The sequence below is a fragment of the Pleurodeles waltl genome, chromosome 6 (genome assembly GCF_031143425.1).
Source record: "Pleurodeles waltl isolate 20211129_DDA chromosome 6, aPleWal1.hap1.20221129, whole genome shotgun sequence".
NCBI classification, from domain to species: Eukaryota; Metazoa; Chordata; class Amphibia; order Caudata; family Salamandridae; genus Pleurodeles; species Pleurodeles waltl.
In genome coordinates, this window is record NC_090445.1 from 550,149,213 (window position 1) to 550,176,243 (window position 27,031).

Consider the following 27,031-nt stretch of genomic DNA (forward strand, 5'->3'; position numbering starts at 1 on the left):
CAGGTGTGGGTTTTTGGTTCTGTCCAATGTTGCTTTGTTTTGTTTTTGAGTGGCCAAATTCGCCTTAGCAATGTGCACCACCAATGGTTTACCGCTGTTGAATGTCTGCTGTGGTGATTCATGGGTCATTATTTGGAGGGCTTTGTTTTGGTGGCATAACAGTATGGGTGGTAGTACCAACAGTTTATCACGTTCAGTGGGTCTGGCGGATTTGTGGTTGTGGCTGGTTTCTGTCGGTTTTGTGTGCATGTATCATAATCTGGCAGACGGATATTCGCCTCTGCGGTGGTATGTTGGCGGCAGTCAGCGTGGTGGTATTTGGAATTTACCGCCAATGTCAGAATGAGGTCCTTAGTCTTTAAAAATTCATAACTTGACTTGTATTTTTCATTTTTGTTATTTTGGTCTTGTTTGACTTAGATAAATATTTGCTATTCTTCTAAACTGGTGTGGAGACATTTTGTGGTGCTTTCAATGTGTAACTGTGAGTGTCCACGAAAACCTTACACATTGCCACTTTAATTTAGCCCGACTGCTTTGTGCCAAGCTACCAGGGGTTGAGCACAGGTGAACTTTTTGTGTGCATCTTACTTTTCCTGACTATGATTGTGGTCCCTACTTGGACAGGGTACAAACCTCTGCCAACTAGAGACCCAATTTCTAAGAAAGTGTCTTAGATAACTGGATGAATTATGTTGTTTTTCTGGCAGCAGCACAGATGGGAGGAGGGCAGTTATTAAGCTACATGGATTTTTAGGTCTGGTCTGACAGTGCAAATTTCATCTGACTTTTTAAACCTACACCAATATTTTACAGTTTTTTGCTTCTACACAAATACATATTAATTTCTGTGCTATTTCCTTGTAATGCTTCACAGTACCATACAACATTCTTTTAAAGCCAGTCCTATTGGCATTGCTAATGATTGCTTTCTTATTAAACAATCAGCTTTGCATTAAGCAACCCCATTTACTATTAAAAGAAATGTGATGCGAGTCTGGAGAACCAGTACTTAAACCAAGCAATTCACACACTGCATAGCTCCGATAGTACACACTACTATTACAGCTAATTAACACAGTTTCATAGGTGATAAAAGTAGGTATGAGTGTGCTGCAGCAACCCAAGAAATAATCATGCTCTGGTTCAGAAGGTGAATGAGCAATAAAGATGCCTTTACATTTTGTGTTTATCATTTCACATTCACTGCACATTCAGCCACAATGGTAAGACTGTGTCGTCTGACAAATAGCTGCCTATTTGAAAATGGGTGTGTACTTTCATTTCTCTGACTGCAAAGTGAAAGGGTTATCTGAGTAACAAACCTGCAGTGGGACAGAAGGTGAAAAGGAAAATCTTTAGGAGGTCTGTTTTCTTCTAACACACAACACATTTCAATAACATAAATTAATAATATACATATTTCAAATTATATCATCAAATAGGAAAGCACAAATTAAGCACATTTTTTGTAATTCTGAAGTACGATGTAAGAACAATTTTAATAGAATCAAATCAATACACTTTACTTGGTGATCACAAATGATAAATATTCATTGACACCCGATTTCTACACATGATCATTTTTGCACTATATAGTATTACCAGTACAATTGCATGTCCATTCAAATTTAGTGGCCATTTTAGTGGAAATGTGCTTGCTGTAAATGACAGGGCACTATCTCAGCAATGCTGCACCAGCTACAAACCCCTCCTTTGGCACTCACCTGCTGAATGGCATTGGCACTTTTGTTGCATTTACTTTTAGTGGCACTTGGATTTTTCACAATCGCTATACAATTTTAATGGCAACATCCTCACTCTTCTAATTGTTCCAGCTCCACTGCACAATTACGTTTGTGATATTGAATATTATGACCTGTGCATACCTTCAGCAAATGGATATGGAGCTGTTAGAATGTTAATTTTGCTGTTGTCGCTGTGTAATCACTATCACCCACAACAAAATAAGAATAGCCTAACGCAAGACCAGACAAATCAATTATAGATTTATTTATTTTTAATTTGGCCGATCATATTAAGATTTGTAGACATTTAAAATCCTAAATAAAGTTAAATCAACATTCCTGCCATTTAAAATTATGCATCTCATCTAATACATCTCAACATCACCTGTATCCCATTTAATGTTTTCATTATTGATATTATTGCCTCTCTACCGGTATCATCTCTCACAGTTTTCTTCTTTAGCTTCTTCGGTATCTTTTTCTCTCATGCGGTCTTCTCTGTCTGTTGTTACACCCAGCATCTATATTTATCCATCCCACACACTGTTTCATGGTCTCTACGTTGCTATAGTCTGCAGAGGAGGCAGAAACAAGTCAGATATAAACTTCCCAGTAATTCGAAGAGGGTGGAGGTGAAAAAGTCTTACTGGCGCTTCCATTATCCAGTTCCTAATAAATCAGGAAATTGTAAATGCTGTCCCTCCTGCAGAGATACTGTTTGTGACTTTAGGTCACACAGTTGACTCGCATCCCTGAGCATTGCAGGCATTACAGCCAAGACACCATCCTGTACACCTAAAACCTGCAAAATTGTAGTTATGACTGTTCAGGGTTACTATCTTGCTAATTTCAGAGGTTTTCACTAAACAATGCCTGCAAGAAGCTGTTGTGTGCCTTACAGACCTTCTCTTTTCTCTTGAAAAGAGGCACTTTCACAGTGGGAAATTAAACTGCTATTTTGAGGAAGTACTGAATCAGCTCTAAGCTCTAATTTTGACTACCCTAAAAACACCATCACCATTATTGTGGGTTTTACTCTATTGCTACTAAACTCATCCTCAGCATTTGACATGGTAAATTACTAACTCCATGCCAAAAGGATGTAAGACACTGAGACAGATGGCTAAATCCTGAATTGTATAATAACATTCCGTAACGACGGGTTTCAAATTATAACAGCACCTGAGTTCAACTCTTTATCCTACACATGTGCAATAGTTGCCCCATGCTTTCCACAATCAGAGCCCTGCTTTTAAACCTTCAAGTGGACCCTCTTTCTCACCTGGTGATGTAGTCAATCTCACATGCTAGAACTAATAATAATATTGGTGCCATCTTTACAAGTCGAGAATACCATGCCTAATGGATGTGGAGGAATGGATGCTACAGAATCACTTCAAACTTGACAAACAATATGTTTTCTGTGGTTTCATGAAAAAACACAAACGTATGTGCTCCGAGTCTCAGGAAAAGGAAAAACCATCAACAGATGTTAGAAATTTCTATCTGATCATGAAAATCAACATCTTTCTTTGATTCCAGGTCACCATATTGACACAACACAGGCAAGCTATGAAATATATTTCCAAAGAAAATGACTATCATCCAGAATTCAGAAGAGCAACACATCCTGGCTCTTCCTATATGAAGTACTCAAATGACTCTTAGGCAACTAACCTGTCCTGCTTGTATGTGTGAATCAAGCCTTACACTCATTTTCCTTCTCTACCCAAAAATGCACAACACACTGACACATCACTGCATCAGGTCTGGACCACTGTCCCTGGGCCACCCAGGACAGCACCACTAAAACACTAATTAAGCTCATAGCAAGGTACACCCTTCTTTCATCCACACAGTTCAGAAACAGGACCTACTCTCCTGAAAGCTCAGGAGAGACCTTTAGGATTTAAAGAGGTAGAAAAATGATATTAAACTACTGCAATATAGTACAACACAATGAACAATCAGGGCTTTGTCCTCCAGAGCTGCACTAGCTCAGTGCAGGGCTGTGTGCCACTTTGTTTGTTGATTTGAGGGATCTAAAGTTATTACATATTACTGAATTTCTCTGAGTTAATGCATGAAATTGGCACAGCACAAGTTGGAAACAGTGAGCCGGGATTGCTTCCCTATGCAGCATCCATCTCTCTCCTGCTCAGGGGCGATGTCCATACACAGTGGGAGTTAAGTGTGGATATGAAGTTATGTGCAGGGCCTAGCTGCTGCTGCATGGGGATGGGAGTTCATGGGAATGGGCCATCCATGGGTAGTTGGCTACCTGAGGGAGGAACTGGGTGCACGGCCAAAAGTAGTGCAGAGCAAGGGGTTGGGCACCTGTGGAGACCAACACCCACTACACACAGACAAAGGCAGTGCATGGCAGGGCACTGGGCACCCCCAGGGAGTTTAATACCAGGTCTTGCCAGGTCCTGTGGTTCATTCTTGCTGTCCGTTGCCAAAGGCTATCTGCAGCAGGAGAATTGGTTGCCTGCAGGGGTGTTAGGCACCCCAGTGAGGAGGCTGCAGGGCTTACCCAAACGCCAGGCCTGGCAGACCATCCTTCGTGGCTAATGGCCAAAGCCATGCACAACAGGGGGTTGGGTACCCTTAAGGGGTGACCAGAGGGTGTAGCAGAAGACCAGGTCCTATGGTCAACCACTGGTGTGCACGGCCTTTGACCATGTGCAGTTTGGAAGTTGACACCCATTGGGAAGCCGGGTGCAGGGCTTGGACAGAGACAGGCCCCACTCCCAACCTCCCACTGTGCATTGCCAAAGGCCATGCATAGCAGGGAGGTTAGCCACCCATTGGGTTTGGGTCAAGGGCCTGGGCTTCATGCTTGCAAAGTTGTCATTTAATAAAAGTAAAAATAAACCACATAAAGGGGCTGCTATTGTCCCAGGGCCTCTGCACTTCACTTTATAGGGTGAGCAAAGTAAGCAGTTCCCCTGGATGCATCCCAAAATCTCTAAATGAGCTGTCCGCCAACTAGGGCTTGACAATGAGAATAGTAGGGCAACCCTTTTAGTAGGGATGTTCATGAGAACGCAAATGAAAATATTCCCTTTCAGGTTCACCAAGGCTTGACCTCGAAGAGCACAAACTGATGTTTGGGAGACTACCTACGAAAGTGATGCCATTCAATTTGCTGCCAAAAGAACATCACATGAGGAATACAGGAATGAGGAAAAATGGGAGGGATGACAGCTGTATTGATGGCCATGGAATGTATCTTTATTAGACCAGTGTCCATCAAATCAAGTGATCTTATTGATCCCAGAGTTCTTATGACCAGTTTCAAACATCCATGTGTCCAATTGCTTCATCTTCATTGAAAAATGCCATTGCCCTCCAGCATTCGGGGGACATTTAGCATAAAGAAACTATTTGCTTGTTCGTTTATTTCCAGTTTTGCTTGATACAGTTTTGGATTTTTTTTAAATAAAACTCGGTTTGGTCCATTATGTTATTTGTTCCCTTGCTTTGTTTTCTAACACCTGAAGGATTCCCTCTGATTTTAACCTTGTTGCTTAGAACTTGTTATCAGGGGTGGCTCCTCCGCAATGGAGGAGGAGCATCACCCCCCCGGCCAAGAGCTAGGAGATGAAAAATAAAAACAATAGTTACACTACAGTGCAGGGGGGTGGGGCCGTACCATAGGAGGTGGGGGAAGGAGGCAAGAGGGCACCTAAGTGCTTATGTGCGCTTGGCCGGCCGTATTAGGCACATGCACACTTAGGTTTCTCCAGCTCGGCTGTGTTGTACAGCCGGGCTGGAGAAACTACACACACCCCAGGGCTGTGTCTGAGCAGATGCCCAAGCCACTAAGACCAATCCTGATGCTGTTTTCATGCTAGTTTTAGCATGAAAGCAACGCCAGGATTGCTGGGGAGCCTGTGCTGGTGTCCCAGTGAATGGTGGGACACCAACCATGAGGAGCAAAGGAGCGTGAGACAGCGGGAATGGCGGGAAAGGTAAATGTTTTTTTTTTTAATGTTCCCCACCACCACCCCCATTTTCACATTTGTAGCAGCCGCCGCTGCTAGTTATCAAAAGTGGACCAAAGATTCAGTAGCATGTTTCCCTCTACGTGCCAGACTGCACAAAGTAAATCAAGAGGCTGATTTCTTACCAGTATTACTTACAGGAGTATACTGAATGTCTTTATCGCAGGCAAATGCATATGTAGAAAAATGTACAGCACTCTTCTCTTGGAGGCTTCAAAGCTCCTGGCTCTGTCCCAGGACAAAATTCTGAACGTTGTGTTTTTCATTTGCTTCACATTTCAAACATGCCAGCAATATTAATTGGTGATAACCTGGTGTATATTTTGGTCTCACAAATGTCTAGACATCAGAGTAAACTATGGTCTTGCGAGTCCTGTGCAAAATATCCGTTCAGTGGTTTGCAGCCACTGGGGCCCCCATATTAATCGGTGTGATTAAGTAAACTTCTGAACTGTATAATATGCCACCTATCCTGGCCATAGATTCTATGATCATCTTTTGAAACTAGTCATTCTTCAGCATAGCTTGTGATGCGTTAAACTAACCTATATCCTTCTCTACTACAGCCTAGGACCCCAATTGTATCTACATGTTCATGACACCCCTGTGGTAATGTATGCTTTTACCTACCGTCAGTAGTTCAAGCAAATTGTTTGCTGTTTTTTTTATTTTAATTACCGGTACACTCTTGAATCTGAGTGTAGGGAGACTTACATATATTATAATAAATTGTAATCAAGGAACAGAAGATGGATCTACAAACCACTACTCTGCATACTGTTTAAATGTATTGGCTCTCTAAGGTTACCACCCAAGCTGGCACTGAATCCAACTGTGTAACAGGACTGGCATGGTAGTCATATGTTACTGCATCATTGGACAGGGTTATTTCGCTTCTTAACTTCTTGGGCATTTTTTGCATAGTTGTTGACAGCTTTTTTTTGCAGCAAATTTGATTAATGTGTGTATCTGCACCTTAAGGATCAAACATTGACCTGTCCTGAAAGGTTTGTTGATAGCTGCTTGAGGTTGCAAAACATGTCTCGTGACATTAAGAGGAACGCTTTGCATGAATCTGACCTTCAGTTTTAATTAAAGTTGAAAAAATAGTGTCTTTAAATTATCATTTAGCCCAAATGATTTACTTGTGTCTAGAAAGTTGAACTTTTCTAAGGGCAGACAAGATAATTCACTCTGGCGGGTGTCGTGCTACTTATGTTCAGGGTGTGAAATCTTGCAGTCACAATTTACAAAATCACAGCTTGATTAATTGTGATAGGCCTCCTCCTAAGGGTGTACAATTAATGAAAGTACATTTTGCTCGTTCTACCGGTAGACGCAGGATGTGTGGTAGCAAAGCAAGGGGGTCAAACAAATGTTTAAAATGTATGCATTTACTCGTATGTCTTTAGGTTTATTTATTTTGTATCTTCCTCTAATATTTTGTTCAAATAATTTTTTTTATCTTTAAGTCTTCAGTTAATTGAAGATGACCTCAATTTCTTTCTCTGTCCTAAATAGGATTCTTAGTAGAACAACACAGCAGCCACAATTTGAGTTTTCTAGGACACTGTATGATGGGCTGATAAGCAGGTATTAAGACAATGACTGTCTGCTTACAATTTAACATAAAACCTATACCTTGCCCTGAATTAGAGGCTTTATCTGTCCCTTTAATCTGTGTCAATAGGCCAAGAATTATATCATATCCTCTGATGCCGACATGTCTTTCCTGCAGGCGTATTGCAGAGGCAGCTATGCTTAGCCCCACACAGCAACCAGTGGAAAATTAAAGAATGGCCCAGTTTACAAGTGGTAGCCTTTGGAGTACTGGTGTAGTCTGAAGAGCTAACCCTTGCAACCCTACTCTGATAAGGTGCAGCCCCTCAAGCAGTCTACCTTCGAAAGTTCACAGAGAACACCACAAGCAGCAACTGGGAGACCCAGAAGGCCATTCTTGCTTCCTGCCAAATGACATTTTGGATATTTATTGGGTTTATCCAATACTTCTTCCTACCACGCTTTCAGTAATAATAACAAAGCTCGTTGTCAGACCCGGCGATTACATGCTTTGAGTTTTACCCCTTTTAAGTGAGGAGTTTTTGGTGAATTAAATGTATCGTCCACCAAGGTGTACATTGAAAGCTCTTTATTAGCGAGAGTTACATCATGATAGTTAATAATATATATCAGAAACACAGTTTCTCGATTCTGACAGCTCCATCCCAAGCAGGATAGTGGCTGTGGGCAGGTCAGAATACCTGCATGTATTACCTAAATTACCACTCCTTTGCAATAAAACCTGCAATTCAGGTGCCGGTGAACAAGTAAATATACTAAACTGCAGGAGCATTCTTCAAATGTGGATGACTTGACAGATATGCTGTTTGTCCAATATGCGGGCAAAGGTCATGTCTATTTTCAATTGTTTTGTAATAGAAATTTGGTCACAGGTAGACCTTGTTGAAATATTTTGTAGTTCACAAACCCTATATATAGATCTCTGGTGTAACCCTGGTAAAACATCAGTGTGAATGAAATTAATTAGGATAAGGGACTTCACAATCGTTACCAGTATACCCATTTAAGGTTAAAACTAAAAGTTCAATACCATTTATCATAATATAGTATAAAAGTGCCATTTTCAAATTCAAAGATGATTGCTTCTCAGTTAGAGTAGTCCCAATTATTGTTAGTACTTTTCTTTTGTTCCAGTTTGTCTGGAGGGAACATGCATAGATTCCCAGTTCACACCAGAGAGGCCACTGGAGACCCTGCATATATGGACAGGTTCATGAAATTTCCAACTACTCTCTGTGGTTGGAAAACATAACTTGTAACAGATTGGCTGGATCTTTGATGTTGTGAGATGCACTGGACATTGACTGGCAGTGTGGCTTCGGCCACCAGCTCAACTTTGTGTTTTAAACATGGAGCTGCCCAGTAACTTAATGATCATTTGAAAAAAAAAAAAAATATATATATATATATATATATATATATATACACACACCATTGCCGCTCTAGTGCATATAGAGAGTTCCTTCATAACGCTAACTTCTCTGCTAGGACTATGTTCGCTGTACTGCTGAAGTTCTGCTTGCCTGCCTGGTTGTTGTGACTTGCCTTACCTTATGTGGAAGCCCCAGTCCTGAGGTGCCTTAGCAGGAATTCGAACACTGGAATGTTGGGCACTCCATTGAAGTCAATGGAGTGCTCTGGGCTTCTAATGGCCAGTAGAAGCCCGGAGGTCCAATATTCCAATGTTTTTCACACAGCAAAAGATGTGAACAAAGTCTTCAAGGAGCCAGAGGGATTTAATTCCCCTCAGGCTCCTTGAGACCTTTGTTTTATTTATTACAACATTCTGCCCTCTAGTGGAGGGATATTCCAATAGCCTTATAGCCCTTCATAGCTGGGCTGTATCAGCCATTTAAGTCCCGCTCCTTTGTTAAAGGCCCTCCCGTTTGGCTCCAGCCTTTAACTCTGGAGTGGGCCTTTAGTGGCTGGTATAGCCCACTAGTGCGGGCTATAAGGCTATAGTGGAGATAAGCTAAGATGATTGGAGTTCAACCACTGTTATTATTTTGGTATTTTTTCAGTTATCCTAATAACCTGCAATGTGTGGCAGTCCATCACTGGGTTAGCTAACTAGATATCAGATCTAGGGAGTTTGAGACTGTAAACATTGTTCTTTTAATAATCAAATTGGTACAAAGTGCCCTGTTTTGGTGCAAAGATTAAGACCCTCTATTTTGAGCTTCACAAACATTACCTTGTAATTCAATATCTGTACTGCTTGATTTTATCATAGGGCATTTCCATTTCTAAGAACAGTAGAAGCTGAGTATTCTCACTGTCCGTTCACAGGTCATGAGTCTATTTGCATTGTGTTTTGTATGTTTATATAAGGTTCTAGCTCTTTCAGACAGTTTCTGTAATAAACTGGCAGCACTAGCATCAGTGTAGTTCTACTTAGGACTGACTTTCCATAGGGAACATATTTTGTTTCTTTATTAAACTTGGTGCCTTTTGACAAATCAATGTGAGATTTTCAAAAAGAAAGTTCATTAAATGTGTCTTTTTCTAGAGAAAGTTTCACACTCATCCATCAACCAAAGCCAAGAAAAAGGGGGGTCCCACAACATTGATTTCCCATGTTAATTACCTGAGGAAAGTTTGTTCACCTACACAGAAGGAAGATAGCTGTAAGGAAATGCCTCCTTGGCATGGTTACCCCCTGACTTTTTGCCTTTTGCTGATGCAAGTTACAATTGAAAGTGTGCTGGGACCCTGCTAACCAGGCCCCAGCACCAGTGTTCTTTCCCTAAACTGTACCTTTGCTACCCCAACTGGCACAACCCTGACACCCAGATAAGTCCCTTGTAAATGGTACCCCTGGTACAAGGGCCCTGATGCCACCCTGGGGGCCCCTCACTCAGCAACATGCACACTGCCTCACAGCTTGTGTGTCCTGGTGGGGAGACAATGACTAAGTCAACATGGCAGTCCCCTTAGAGTGCCAACCTCACACTGCCTGTGGCATAGGTAAGTCACCCCTCTAGCAGGACTTACAGCCCTAAGGCAGGGTGCACTATACCACAGGTGAGGGCATATGTGCATGAGCACTATGCCCCTACAGTGTCTAAGCAAAACCTAAGACATTGTAAGTGCAGGATAGCCATAAAGAGTTTATGGTCTGGGAGTTTGTCAAACACAAACTCCACAGTTCCATAATGGCTATACTGAAATCTGGGAAGTTTGGTATCAAACTTCTCAGCACAATAAATGCACACTGATGCCAGTGTGGAATTTATTGTAAAATGCACCCAGAGGGCATATTAGAGATGCCCCCTGAATACCAGTCGGACTCCTAGTGCTAGGCTGACCAGTTTCTGCCAGCCTGCCACAACCAGACGAGTTGCTGGCCACATGGGGAGAGTGCCTTTGTCACTCAGTGGCCAGGAACAAAGCCTGTACTGGGTGGAGGTGCTTCTCACCTCCCCCTGCAGGAACTGTAACACCTGGCGGTGAGCCTTAAAGGCTCATGCCTTTTGTTACAGCACCCCAGGGCATCCCAACTGGTGGAGATGCCTGCCCCTCTGACCACTGCCCCCACTTTTTGGCAGCAAGGCTGGAGGAGATAATGAGAAAAACAAGGAGGAGTCACCCACCAGTTAGGACAGCCCCTGAGGTGTCCTGAGCAGAGTTGACCCCTGCGTTTAGAAATTCTCCATCTTAAGTTTGGAGGATTCCCCCAATAGGATTAGGGATGTGCCCCCCTCCCCTCAGGGAGGAGGCACAAAGAGGGTGTGTAGCCACCCTCCAGGACAGTAGACATTGGCTACTGCCCTCTTGGCCTAAACACACCCCTAAATTTAGTATTTAGGGGCATCGCAGAACCCAGGAAATCAGATTCCTGCAGCCTGAAACAAGAAGAAGGACTGCTGACCTGAAAGCCCTCCAGAGACAATGGAGACAACAACTGCTTTGGCCCCAACCCTACCGGCCTGTCTCCTGATTCGAAGAAAACTGCAACAGCGATGCATCCAACAGGGACCAGCGACCTCTGAAGCCTCAGAGTACTGCCCTGAAATCTGGAGGACCAAGAAACTCCAGAGAACAGTGGCACTGTTCACCTACAGCAACATTTTTGCAACTTTCTAACAACTTTCAAAGAACTCACTCTTCCCGCCGGAAGCGTGAGTCTTCACACTCTGCACCCGACGCCCCGGCTCGAGCTCCGGAGAACCATTACTACAGGGAGGACTCCCAGGTGACTGTGACCTCGTGAGTAACCCAAGACGACCCCCCTGTATTCCCATAGTGACGCATGCAGAGAGATTCCAGAGGCTCCCCCTGACCGCGACTGCCTGTAACAAGGAACCCGACGCTTGGACCAAGCACTGCACCTGCAGCCCCCCAGGACCAGAAGGAACCGAACTTCTGTGCAGGAGGGACCATCAGGCGACCCTCTGCCTAGCCCAGTCATTGGCTGGCCCAATAAGCCTCTCTGCGCCCTGCCTGCACCGCTAGGGTGACCCCTGGGTCCCTCCCATTGCTTTCTATTACAAATCTGACACCTGCTTTGCACACTGCACCTGGCCACCCCTGTGCCGCTGAGGGTGTGTTTTGTGTGCCTATGCCCAGGAACTTGAAAGTGCCTTACTTACCTGAAAAACTAACCATTACTTACCTCCCCCAGGAACTGTTGATTTTTGCACTGTGTCCACTTTTAAAATAGCTTAACTAAAACTGTGTATGCTATTGCTCTGATTCAAAGTTCCTAACTTACCTGCGCAGAGTACCTTGCATTTTATGTATTTACTTCAAATCTTGAACTTGTGGTTCTAGAACTAAATTAAGAAAATATATTTTTCTATATAAAAATGATTGGCCTGGAGTTAAGTCTTTGAGTGTGTGTTCCTCATTTATTGCCTGTGAGTGTACAACAAATGCTGAACACTACCCTCTGATAAGCCTACTGCTCGACCACACTACCACAAAATAGAGAATTAGAATTATCTAATTTTGCCACTATCTTACCTCTAAGGGGAACCCTTGGACTCTGTGCACACTATCTCTCACTTTGAGGTAGTATATACAGAGCCAACTTCCTCCAATAGCTGAATATATTACACCAGATTTGGCAGAAAATTTAATCCCAAAGCATACATTTTCCTATTTGGGTTAAAGCCATTAGGCAACTTTCATGAAATTTGTGTGTTAACAGGTTTTCAGGGTGTTATAAAGTGGTATATCTTGTGGAAATGTTAGTGATAGCTCGACCACTATGTGCAACAGGAGTTCTGCAGCACTGAAAGTAAAAAAAAAAACTTTAATACCATTGGTTGAGGGACAATGTCTCCTGTCAGTCAAGGGGTTACTACGGTATCCAAGATGGTGCAGCAGTACTGTAATCTGATTGGCCAGCTGCAAAAGCTCAAGATAATGTTGTGATAGCCCGAGTGTCCTGAAAAAGTTGTTTTTTCTTTTTTTTTTTTTTTAAAGAAGATAAGGGGACAGGATAGGGACAACCTATGCAGTTATAGGTAGAACCCAGAGGGACCTATCTCCCATAATAAAAATAAAATAAAAAAGATAGGTTGTGGGTACAGCAGTCGTCTTGCAGGGATCAGTATGACCTTTCTCCCAAGGTAACACACTACATGTATCGCAAGCTTCCATTTCATGGTACCATGCAAGCTGCACCGAAAAAGCTTGCATGTGAACATGGTGTGGAAGCTTGCAAGGCAGTTATTGTGGTACTCCAATTCTTTTACCAAAAAAATGAAGAAGAGAATGGGGTTTCGACGAACACTAGGAGTTGGGTTCAGGGCCTGGCTGAAGGCTTTGCACAGTGGGGTTTGACTTGCAAAGGGTGACCACTGGTCCCATTACAGCATGGTGAGAAAAAACATAAAACTCACTGAAAAAACAAAGGGTAAATAGACGTTATAGTTGGATGTTGGAATGAGGCATGAGCAAAAATTAAAAGGTTCAAAACCCACTGAAATACACTAGTTAAAGTTTAGTCAAAAAGTTATCATTTCCCCACCGTCATTCACTGCTTAAGACACCACATATTATAACACTTATGACATGTTAACGTATAAAAAAATTAAAAGGAGGAGAATCTGGGTAATGGGGACCAACAGGAATGGTAACGAGGCCAGTGCATTGTGGAGGTGGAAGTTATAGTTTTTGACTATACTAAAACTAGTGTTTTTATTTTTTTATTTTTTAACATTAGCTTGTCTCATTTCAACACCTAACTATAATGTCACTATAACCTTTGTTGAAATCTTTGTTTTGTCAGTGATTGATAGATATATATAAAAATGTATATGTAACAAAATACATTCAAAGTCAGATTAAATAGCAGTCTAGTCTTCTGATGACCTGCTGCTTGTTGTTTTAACGTGGACGCTGATGATACTTATCTTTCTCTTATTGCCAAGTGTGAAGATTTTGTAAACTGAACTATCTGACAATGTTGCTGGTGCAGACAGAAAGGTGGTAAAATGTAATTTTCTTCTAAAATAATAAAACTTTAATATCTATAAATTAATATTTCAAAATAAACATTTAGGAAAGCACATATGAAGAGTTTTTTCCTAATTCTGAAGTGTGATGGAAACAGAGATTTTAATAAGATCACAACAAATCAAGACACCTTAAGAGGTGTTGCTCAAATGACAAATATTTGCTAAATTGTGGTCTGTGTGCTATACGGATTTATCAGTAAAACTGTACACCTGTGTAAGTGTTGTGATCATTTCAACAGAAAATATTTGCCTGTAAATGGCAGTGTGTTCCTAAATGCAAAACCAGCTACATACTACACCTTTATCACTCTCCTGCTGATTGGGTGTGGCTCATTTGTGACACTTATTCTTTGAATGCTGCTTGATTTTGTCAGAATCTGCATGAATTTAGTGATGTAACATTAATGGCAGCACTGCTAGTCTGAAAAGTGTTCCAGCACACAGAGATGCATACATTAAACACAAACTTAGAAACACTCCTACTTCCACACCCTACCCTGATGACAATGCCCTTAGTGGACTAAGAGTCCAGTCAGTAGTCATGTGCACCCAATATCTGGGCTACATACTAGTTTTTCACAAAACAACACTTTTTTCCATTAATTTAAACACCAGAGAGATTTTTGTACAACACACATCCTCACGTATTTCAAGCTTTTCTTAAATGCAGTAATGACAATAAATAGGAAAACAATTGCCTAGGAGCACCATATTTGGTCAACTGGCGAAGGTGGGATTTTCTGGTACCATATTGTGTATTTCAGTCTCTGGACTGTTTTCCCTTTGTCGCTCCTGTTTGACAACCAAGTTCTTCATTCTTGGTGCATGAAGCCTAAGCAGCAAGCAGAAGCCTCAAGAAACCTCAGCTGTCTTTGAAGCTGGCACTGCAGTACCACACTTGTTCCATGTCTTTGATGGAAACTTGTACTGGTCCCTGTATTAGTCCTGCAATACCACACTTGGTCCATGTCTTTCAGGGAAGATTGTGATGCTTTTGACCAGTTCTGTGTGTCTTATACATGTGAACCAACAATATGCGGCACTCATGCTTCCTGTGTTCTATTTCTGTGCATTGTAGGTCTGACCAAAAGACTGTTGTAGCTCCCTCACAAGCCTCATGTTTTCTCAAGAACATATACATAGCCTCGCTTAGAGAACAATAGCTTTGGGTAAGCCCACTTCAGTTATTCCTCAGGCACAGGGTCATTCATATACTGGTTCAGCCCCCCAGAACAGCATACATACGATTGGGCAGTGATTCAGCACTCTTCAGCCATCGGTTGTGTTGCCAATGTTTGCCTGTGCCTAATAGACAACTGCTGGTCTTTAGGATATCAGATAGAGTAACAGTATTTTGCCTGTGTATTCTGTATTACTCTGCATCCAGAGGAGTCTGAGCTCATGAGATATTTTCTTTATTTTGACAACTAGCTGCTCACCCACAACTGCAGACTAGTCCCTATTAAGTAATGAGAGTACCAGCTGTATTTGCTACTGGACCACAACTTTCTTATACAGAGTGCCAGGCATCACTGCTGCAAGCTTAAAGATCATGCAAACATCTTGAAATGGTATTCTGCTTACTGTTTCATTTGTTTACTGTCCCAAGGTGGCAGACCAGTGAGAAGCTTTACTTTTTACTACATTTAAAATTGCCATATTTTTCTTTTGTTTTTCGTTATTTCTTTTAAGATTTGCATGTATGACATATAAATCCACTGCATTGTTTTGAGAGGTCAAGTGGAACTTCTTTTTTTTTTCTGAGGCCAAGTCTTTTCCTCTCAAACGTCCACAAAGATCAGACTTACTTCTATTGCATTACTGGTCAAAGTAAGGCTGATGGGAGATTAGAGAACCTCACTACACATCCAGGCTTTAGTGTAGCTTAATGGCAGTAGTAGACTGATGCAATAGATATTAAACCTGTGCCTCATATGCCAGCATCAGTCCCAACTCTGCTCCTTCCTAGTGAGCAGTGTACCTTTGTGGGAGCAGTGTGCTTGTAGGAGAGCAGGATATACACCATGTTTTTTTAGTGCATTCTGAGTGGTGCGCTTCTGTGAATGAAAGATTAACATTGTCTTTTGTGAGCACAGGCTTTACCGGTAGAAAGTTGTACCTGTGTGAGTGCAGCATGAGGGGTGTGCCTACGTGAGGGCAGCAGTGTGAGTGTGTGGTCTTGCACTCCATGTCTTTGTGTTCATGCACTTTACATGGGCCAAAACTGCTTGTTCCGGTAATGCTCTTTAGGGTTTTGGCTTTGACTTGCAGAAATGTAGTGCAGGGAGTTCAAACTCAATACAAACAAACAGTTGTGGGTTTTGATCTGGTAGGTGCAGACTATCAGGGAAGCTGCCAAACTCAGATGTCACCGTATTAATGGAGCCCCAATACTTTGCTTGCACTACAGACCATGGCAATCCAGCTACTCCACTGGTACATTAACGAATAGCTAGGAACAGAATATCAATTTTAAATTCAATAACGATTCTGAAAACTATCTTCAGAGTTCACTAGAGCACACCAGTGTTAAATAGGGTATTACTACATTAGTGCTTTAAAGTGTGCAGGTGGAATACCTGAGGTCATTAACTGCATTTATGTGCCTGTTAGATGAGGTCTTCAAAAAGCATAGTGGCCACCTCTGGGGAGAGAAGGGATTTCCAGAAGAAGTGTGCATCCTTCTAATATATACATTTGTGAACCTTTACTTCAAAATATCAACTGAATCCCCTGACCCCACCCCTTTTATTTTTTAAACCACACATGTGGCACGCTCACTCATAATGCTTTCATGTTCACAGTTGTTGTGGGCAAATAACTTGGTGTGCAAAGTTGCAAAACTGAATACTTCTGGAGGTGGGCATAACTCACAACCTTGTGAGATTAGACTTGAATTGTACAAGAAGAGTAATTCCAGGTTTAGTGCTATTTCTTAGTGCAGAAATGCTCTCATGGACAGGGATGCATTTTTGTAAAAGTAAATAGTGTTAAACGCAACAGAACATGAATAGCCAACAACTTATTACCTGCATTAAGCACTAATTTCTAAGCACAAAATACAGTAGAACACGAACAGTGAGTGTCCACTCACACTCATTAAATGTGCTTGCTCTCACAGTAGGATTTTGCTCCCCCAACCTACTCTTAATGATGTGTAATCCACGAAATTACTCCAATTATTCCGGCATAATCAATATTCTGATCTGACCCAATACTCACAGATTTGCGTAATGTTTGAAGCAAAGCTGGCAAATTAAAAAAAAACGTAAAAAGGAAGCACAGAAAGGGTTTGCAGAACAGCAAAACAGATTCAGATTCTCACAACTGCTCATGTGCCACTCCTAGGTGAGGGTTGACCATCTACTCCCGGAGTCTCCAGATAACAGCAGGGCTTCTTGCAGACGGCCTGAGGGTGCAGGCAGCTGCCAAGCAGGACTACTGCATTTCCACTGCAAAATAAGGTAAAGCCCAACGTATTGGCAAGGAAAACTCTATCTCCACAGTTAATTTGCAGCAGCCTGAAATCACGCCCATCTTAGACGGGCAGTCTCATATTAAGCTTTTTGGGGGCCCTGGGCAAGCACTATTTGGGGGTACCAGCTTGGAACAACTTTGAATTTTAGTACTTATTTACTGCTCATTCAAGCTCAACTTCATTATACGTAAAATGTTGAGTTGCAGAAAGATTTGTAAGTGAGGTAGATAGAAAGGTCCCTTTCAAGGAGGTCCCCGGGAGTTGGGGGTCATCTGCAATCGCCCACTTTGCCCAGGCATTAAAATGTACCTGTGGACTGGGCATTCAGCTGCAGTGAATTGGGTTCCGTGGAAGCTTTACTTTCCCTAAGAAGCAGTTAACAATATTCACCCGTCTCCAGGAAGGGAGGAATTTTCATGACTTTGCCAAGCTTCGGAGATAGAGTTTAAGTTTTTTCCTCGTCCTAAAGAGAAGACCTATTGACATTCTTCCTTACCACATTTCTCGAGAAATATCTTTAACTCCCTTCTTATAAAACCACATTGTATGTAGGATTCATTCGCAATATTGCACAGTTTTGCAAATATATTTTGGTAAATAAATAAGCACCCCTCACGGATCCTTGGTTTGGTCATCTTTTTTCAGGAGGTGACATAACTCCTCCTGTTAAGTTGTAGCTCAGTTGCTAAACTTAACTAAAATCTTTGAGAATTTAAAAATATGATGCAAGAAAATGTAGGCAATTCCATAATTCTCCTAGTGCAATACCAACATTACTATGTTCAAGGCAGACACAGCATAAGACGTTTGGAGGCATATGCTAAACGAGAGGAGATTGCTACTGCAGGCTATTGTTGAATTAAAAATATTTCTTCCCTAGAGAGGCTCTCGGGGAAACCTACATTTGCTATTGGTGGCCTCTCTCAATTAATTTCTATTACACTCCACAAAGATAACACATCTCACATTGCGGATTTCTAGTGATTGCACTCTCAACCCTGCACATTCCACATGATGGAGCTCTGTGAATATATGATGTTGGGGGCATGGCAAGGTCAAAGGTGAGCAGGGGTAGTAGAGAACAAGACTTATATGTGAATCATGGTCGTACAAATTAACTTCAAGTTGTGCCTAAGTCAAGAAAGAAAAATATTACAGTAGGCACCAGACATCACATATTTGCCTGGGAGCCTTCTAGATGGCATGTCTGTGCTCGATGGCTAGTCTGAAGCGACAGGCTAAACAAGTTGTGCTCGTGGGCTGAAGGAATTACCCACCACAGATTAATGCAAGCAATCAAATGACAAAGAAGGTTTATTTCACCACTGCTACTGCACGTTGCCTCAGGCAATCGTTAGAACAATTGTTTGCTCATACTGACCCCTGCAGAATAGTAAAGAACTAATTTCAGTGCAAATAAAGTATCTGAAGAAAAGCCCTAAATCATGAAATAAAAAAAAATAATATCTCTAAAATAGAGCACTCCGTTATCAAAACAGGACAATAACAGCGATTTTAAGAGGCAGGAAAAAGTTGCCCATAGATCTTGAGCAATAAAATTAAAATTGTGCCCACATCCCAAAGATATACATATTAACAAAACAGAGAAAGCATTAAAATATCAATATCATAACAGGACCAGCTACAGGAAGGAACTTGGCTCCATTAAACGTTTTTTGAAAGCAAAATACACCTATAACCCCCCCATATGTTTCACCTAGAATAAGACAAAAAAGCCCGCAAAGAAGCAAAGCTGCAGCCTCAAAGTGTAGCCGGGTAGTTAACATAAACTTCTTTTTAGCAGTCTTTTTGCCTCCAGCACACCTTGATATAGCTTCATAAAATTTGAAAATAATGTTATTTCATTTTGGTTTTTCATTTAATGTGCGGCCGCATAAAGTAAACTGAAAGGATATATATGTAAACAGGTAATAGGCATTTCTATGGTAGGAGACTATTTGACTTCTTTGCAGAATCAGAGCAAGCCGAAACCATCCAAATATACAAAAATCTGAATAAAGTATTTGATAGACGGTATCTTATCAAGTTGGGCAAGAAGTGATAAAAGGTGTTAACCACTGGTCCCTCGCCAGGCACTGCTGTGTACAAATCTCGGAGGGAGGAAGTGGCAAAAGTTGCATTTGTATGGGTTCTATCTCAAACCAGTATCTGTCAGGACAGCTAGAACTGGAACTGACCATGATTTCCGATAATGATTTGAAAACTTTCTTTTCTAGCTATAAACAGTTGATGAACAAAACCTAAACCAAGACCACAAACTCATATCATTTGGAAAATTGATAGCACATGAAAAAAACGTAACAGTCAACAATTACAAGAGACTACTTAAAGGCAGACACAACTTGGACACAAACGTTTTTGAATAAAGCTAGGTGGCTCTGTATCACAATCCTAGACCCAAATGGTCTTCTCTGCTGGATCCACAGTTCAAATAAGACTAATAAACCAATTTCAATTTTAACCCCCCTTGCATGACCAGTCTTGTTTATTTTGTGCCATTCATCGAAACTTGAGAAAGTGCAATGCAATAAAACTCAACTATGAGATCATGGTTTTTCTTCCAATTCAGGCCAATGGCAAGAGTCTACATTATTCTGTGTTTCCACTTTTCACATGTTCAGCCTTCTCACTACCAACAACACTAAAACACTAGTGTGTTTGACAGATGCAGGGCTGGGGTCCAAAGGTCCTCAAAATGCCCTTCAGCTTTCTAGCCGCGATCGCCCTGGACATGTCTAATTGTCCTGTGTTGGAGGACAAGCAGATATTAATGGCACCAGCTCGTAAACACATCAGATGACTAATGATCTCCCACAGCACAGACCTAAAACATCACCCCAGGAATTCTCCATTATACATAATACAAAACTACAGTTTTTATGGGTGAGCGCAAAGCGCTCCGTCCTATTCTGTAATCTCTCTTTGGGCTTCAAACCACGCCCATGTCACATCAGTCAGTTTCATTGGTTCGTGGGCTTGCCTATTAAAATCCACTTGCTTTCATTTGTTAAAGGCATGCATAAGTCATGTCTTTTTCGTTGTTTAGCCCACCTACACAGCACCGGTAAACTACTAAAAACCTACGAGGCTCGATGTTTTCAGCAAATGCGAGACCCGTTACATTGAAAATGAGTATTACAGTGGAGTTAATAGAACATATATTGACTCTATACATTCTGTAACTCTATGATATGGCCCATTGAAATCAATTAACATAATATGAAAACAATTTGAAAATGTATAAATATACATTAACATTTAGAACTCCACTGAAACCAGAGATGAATGGATCATGTATGTCGATGATAGGTATAACTACATTAGAATATTGCCTATATTTCCTCGTTTTTGGCTTTTTCAGTTTGCTTCACTCATGCCTCAAACTCAGTTTCTTTCATCCCAATTTATCTGCTTACATCCTTTCAAGTTGGACTCGGGCATTGATAACTGACGAAGAAGCGATCTGTGTAACATACCTAATCAAAAAACAATCAAAGTAATGTAAGGCTACAATGGGATCTTGTACTTGGTACCTATAAACTACAATCAATGTGGCCATTTTATTACAAAGGAACATCTGAACTACTAGTAAAATATATACCTATGACCATTTCAATACGAAAGTATAGAAACTTTAATTAAAAAAAGAACACAAATTCAACAATGTAATGGAAAGAATGCACAAACTATATTTTTCGTCAGTTACTTACTGTAGTTGCATACTGAATATCCTTCCAGATTGAGGACTCTCGGGAAAGATCCGATGCTTCAAAAAGATTTTCTAAAATAACCTCCCCAATCATGTCATGTCTGGAAAACCTGTCGAAATCAAAAACACTGAGGTGGAGCTTCCTGCTGGTCAGCTCTTCGTAAGGTACCGGAAAGTGAAATGACTCGTCGAAGGTGGGGTTAAGAGTCTTTCTGTGAACCCGAGTCTGAAACTTCCTTTTCCTGTCGGGCAAGAGGTATATCTTCACATAAGGGTCGGAGCTGCCACAAAAGTCCTTTGCTGGGAGGTCAAAGGCTTTCAGGATTCGGACAATAAGCATTTCATTTTCATAGTCATATTTAAGGGTGAAGTTAATTTTTCCACAAGTTTTCTCATCCTCCTTCTTGGTGTCTTCAGAGTCCACTGACTTTTGTTTGTATAGCTCCGGCTTAATCCTGCCAATGCTAGTGGGCTGTTCCGTTTCATTAAATGAATCAGTTCCGTAGTCGACGCTGGAGACGTGCATCTGCCGAGGCAGATGCCTCTTGAAGGAAATGTGCCTGGGAGAGAAAACAGGAGAAAGAAGTAAGGTAGATTGAAGACCGACACCTGTTTGCACTTATATTATAACTTCCAATTCTGAACATAAAGTAATCCAAACAGCATCAATGCATTTTAACACAGGATCAATTAGCATGCTCTACTGAATGCCAAGATTGTCAAAACCAATCAGAAGCATTAGAATGCAGAAAATAATGAACGTGGCTTGCATGCATTCTTGGCCACCTTAACTTCAGCAGGTGTGTGAAGCACAACTGGGCACTGAAGGTATCTGCCCTCCACCACATAGGAGGAACAGGTGCTGCAAGTCTCAATGCCCACTTGTTGGTAGGCATTAGCAGCTGACAACTTCCCTTCCGCAAATCACGCACCTTTAGGTTTTGTTAGGATCAATAGTTAAAGAGAAGAAAATGCACAGCTATTAGCACTTTTAAAGAAAAACACTAATTAGAATTGTAATGCCAGTACTCCTTTCAAGACCATGAAGTGGTAGACGCTAACAATGGTTCGGATATGCTGTGTGTTCAACCACCCCTATGTCTCCTCTGCCTCACCACTTTTGTATTAAAACGGCCCCCTTCGATCGCAGAAAGTTCCAAAAGCCCAATCATGGGCTGTAATACATTCTGTTTTTCTTCTCTTGCTTTTCAAGCTTCCTGTTGAATTAGGGTTGATTTGTTTCACTCATTACCTTCCCCCTTCCCTTGCAACTGTGCAGCTAATAAAGAACAACGATCACAGGCAGGAGATGCAATGACTTCTTGAGGGAGCGACAGGGTGGGCAGCGAGTTGTGGAAATATTTGCATGATGGTCTCAATCACTACTGCGTCAAACGTGTTACACATCCAATGATATTGGGTCTATCATCACTTGGAGTCTTGTTGATCTAAAAGTAGGCAATGTTTTTAATGGAAAATTATGCATCTTCTTACGACAGGATTGCTCCTGAGGACCCTGTCCACCCTCAGGTAGAGGCCATTATGGCCTCTTGCCATTAGTGGCCACCAAGCCGCCCCTTTCACCAGGCACAGGCATTTCTACTCAGTGTTCCTTCAAGTGCTGGGGGGAAAGATTTCACTTGAACCTTTTTACCTACCCAACAGGAAGAGAGGAATTACTTTCTATACCCTCCTTTTGTGTGATCCTCCTCTATTAAAGGATTTTCCGCCTGATGGAAGGATTTAGTCACAGCCTCGGCACAAAGTATTTGTAATGCTGGTCATAGAGTCATTTAATCCAACACTAAGTAGCTCAGAATAGAATTATGGATGGAAGCGGTCTTCTGCAAATTGTGGTTGGATTTGTGGGGTTACTATTTCAGAAACATTCCTCCGGTTTCACATTTACAGTGGACAATAGAGGCACATCTTTTTGGCAATTCTAGTTGTGTTCCCTTTTAATACACAATGCACATCAGAAGAAACGACCTGTGCTACTACAGATCAGGGACAGGCTTTGCAGTTAGTGACTGAGAGGCTTTTCACACTGTATAATCCTCTGAAACTAACCCTTTCCCATGGCTTACTGAAAGTCCGGATCCACTTCTCTCTGCAGCGACTCCCCCGTCTTCCCATTTATGTTCTTTGAACAAACTCGGGCCCTCCGACGATGGATCTGTATATCTCAACATTCAACTGGATACACAGAAATTCTATGCTAATGACTGAGATCAGTTTATCTCAGAACTGCTGTCACTTGATATTCATTTGCATACATTCTACAGGGGATCCGTGCTCAAATAGCTGTGGCTGACAAATGAGTATGTGTTTTGCTGAAAAAACATAACCGGTATTCTGAGCAAGCAAATAGTAGGCAAGACCTAATTATTTTACTTTCTGCCATACTGCTGCCCAGGCCTCAAAACTATATAAGCAAACGAATCCTAATGGGCACTTTAGCAAGAAACACACTGGGCAAAGCTGTGCAATCTAGATGTGTTGGGGGAACGTTGGTGACAGTGTTCTATGTAAAAGGGTAAGAAACCTAGTCTGCAAAGAGACTTTGGGGAGGTCTTATGAACGCACTTCGATGTTTATGGAAAATGATCATGTCAACATTAAATGTATGTAAAGGATTTGCAACTTTTTGTTTTTTAATTTGTACATCATTGGCCTGCAATGTGAGCATTTTCTCTTACATCATTTATATTGTTATTATTCTTATTCACTATAGAAGCAACTAATCTGAAAAAGATAGTGGTGCATTGCTCTTTAGTTAAATAATTAATGCACATCCCTCAGTTAGCCAGACTATGGTTGAACACAAAGATCATAAGGTGACTAGAGGTTTAGATTACTAGTGCAACACCATAAAGTCTTGTCACACCAATCAATAAATCAATATTTGTAAAGCGCGGCTACTCACCTGTAAGGGTTTCAAATTCCTGGGAGGGAGGGGCTTCATCTGAAGGGCCACGTCTTGAGGTTCTTCCTGAAGTTGGTGAGCGACGGGCTTTGTCTGAGGTGCATGGGGAGGTTGTTACAGCTCTTTGCTGCAGTGTAGGTGAAAGATCGTCCTCGGCGGTGGTTTTGCGGATGTGAGGGACAGTGGCCAGGGTCGTCTGGATGGATCGGAGGGATCTGGCATGGGTGTGGAAGGAGACTAGGTCGTTTAGGTAGGCTGGTCCTGCATTGTGTATGGCCTTGAACGTGTGGGTGAGAAGCTTGAAGGTGATTTGCTTTTCGACCGGTAGCCGGTGGAGGGTCCTCTGGTGTCGGGAGATGTGTTCTCAGCGAGAGAGGTCCAGAATGAGTCTGGCGGCGGCTTTCTGGATGAGTTGAAGTTTTTGGATGTTCCTAGTAGAGGTGCTGGTGTAGAGGCCGTTGCTGTAGTCAAGCTTGCTTGTGACTAAGGCATGGGTGACTGTCCTGTGACAGTCTGTTGGGATCCATCTGAAGATCTTCAGAAGTTTACGGAGTGTGTGCCAGCAGGAGGAGGTGACAGAGTTTACCTGCCGGGTCATGGATGGGGAGGAGTCGAGCGCCAGTTGTCTGCATTCAGTTAGTTAAGTTGCCACCTCAGGATACAAAACTATCTCGATGGAGAACTACTCCAAACAAAAAAACAACATCCATCCAATATACCAGTTTCCAAAAACAGTGCTTTGAGGCAGACTACTAAGAATACTGAAAATCAGTTTAAGATGGGCTTACATTAAAATACAATTTTAGACCAAACTAGGTATACTTGAAAACGATCCAGCTCCAAGCCTACTTCCATAAAGATTTTCATAAAGAAATCATATCCTTCCTTTTTCCTTGTGAGGTCAATTTCAATGCCCATACAGGGCTCCTTGCCTAGAATTTTACTTCACTGACAAAAAGTTGATTTTGAACAAATTGCAGTTATCGTTTTAACATATTAGGTCCCATAGGGCCCTCTGAAATATTAGGTTTGTGGAAAGGCTGTGTTCAAAACAGCTGAAAACGTCAGGGGAAACTACAAGGAGGAAAACGGAAATCCCAGGAGAATCATACCTGGAATTGCTATTTTGCCTGGTGATTTCACATTTCTTGGTGGAATCTCAGGGTTCATCATACCAGCTAACTATGCACACGTAGAAGTTAGCTGAAGACCCAGTAATGTTAAGTACGGGGATACTTCTCTGGTGTGGGTCTGGGACAGTCATAACAGTCTCTTGGTCCAGTGTGAAGCAGTTCATTGGGCGTATTATTGTGTTATCCATTCAGTCGATTCGTTCTAATCTGCCAATGTCTATGCAGGCCTTCCCTTTGGCTGACTTAATCCTTCTGCTGATTTGCCTGATTAATACTACTTGGCCAGAAAGAACACAACCATTCTCCCTTTAGCAAGAGTTGCTCTGCTCGTGGATTTGGGTCCTGTGATTCCATGCTGCCCTGGTTTAACTTCTTTCTCTTCCATTTTAGTTGCCATATGTCTAGCTTTGTACCTCGTCTAATAATTCTGTTTGTTTTGAGAGAACTATTCATTGGGCAGAGCTACAGTAACCGGGTTTTGTTAAGGGGGTGCGCAGTGTTTACGGATTTTTTATGTTTTCATGCTGGCACAGTTTTTCATTACAAACTAGCATTAGTTCCTAGGCATTGCTAATTGGCCTAAAAAATGGAGGTGCCATGTTCTGATAAGTTACCTTGAAAGTTGTTTTCCTAACGACTTTAAAAGTGGATAGATTATAGTGATCATTAGATTCTGTAACAAGAGTTAACATATGTCCTAATTTTCATTTAAACACCACATGTATAAACCTATACAAAGTACACGTAGTAATCATACTATACACAATAATTATATATGTGTGATAGAAAAATGTTTACACAGCACACCTCTGTTTACAATTAGAACTCGTGCCTTGCACTACAGAACTAGCAGCATCCGATAGATTTAACAAACAGTCTGTGAACCAGTGCTTCATTTGAGTCAGCGATGCCGGTGCTCGTCACCGACAGGTAATTGCCAACACCAGCACTTGACAGCTGCCACACTGTGGCGCTGTTTTTTGTAATTTAAAGATGAGCAGAACAACAGTTGTTTACTCATTCAATATACATTGCAAATAACTAATTACAGCCACCCAAGCCATTCTTATAGCTTTGGGACCCTCGAACAGTATGAATTGTCACACTTGTAAAAGTGTGATGGCTAGACGTTGAGTCGGTACTGCCATTGGCAGCGCTGTTAGTGAAAATACGAGGTGCAAGCCGCGGTGGCCTCCTGAAGAGGGCCCTAACACATATTTATTTATTTTTACAAATGAACCACTGTTGTGAACTTTCTAGAACTAAAGTACCCGAGCTTGCAAACAGAAAAGTAAAATTCAGCAGAAGGTTTGGTAGGAGATGTATGCTTCAAGCACTGTGTCTGACTGACCAAAATATCACTGCAATTCTTTCAAGGTATAACTTTTCCATGTTCATTATTTTAATATGCTTTCTTTGAGCACCTCCAAATTGCATTCCATCTTATTAACTAAAAACCTAAAACTGGGCCTGGCAGAAATCTTTATTATGATTGCGAAATTCACAAGTTTCATAAAATTGGTAAAATTAATTGAAATTACAAATTAACGAATTTCCCATTTTTATTTTACCCAAGCAAGTATCTTACCTTACAAAGTATCACTGGATATCAGTGGAAGAGTAGTTCTCTCACACACACACACACAGAAAATACTGCTAGGAGCCAGTTTGTACTTGGATAAGTCTTCTGCTGGTATTCAGTGAGGTTTTTATTATTATTATTTTTTTTTTTTAAAGAGAGGTGTGCACTCCAGTAAAAAGGAAAAAAAAAAAAAATGATGTGAGATACCATTAAGTTCAATTTTTCGACAAAAGTGGAATTTTGTGGAATTTTGCAAATTTTCATGACCAATAAGTTACACAATTTCATTTCACATAGCTTTTTATAAAACGTGGTTGCAGGGCTACAGTAGCAGTATTTTGGAACACCTTCTTATAATATATTTGGTTACCTTGGA

At 41.5% G+C, this 27,031-nt stretch overlaps 1 protein-coding gene across 1 annotated transcript in view; it reads right to left on the reverse strand.

Moving 5' to 3' along the window:
* SYT6 (synaptotagmin 6) overlaps positions 1-27,031 on the reverse strand; it is a 1,006,250-nt gene that overhangs the window by 397,077 nt on the left and 582,142 nt on the right. The window contains exon 3 of the mRNA XM_069238730.1: positions 21,016-21,574. Within this exon, the coding sequence (XP_069094831.1) occupies positions 21,016-21,574 (559 nt within the window). The remainder of the gene's footprint in view (positions 1-21,015; positions 21,575-27,031) is intronic.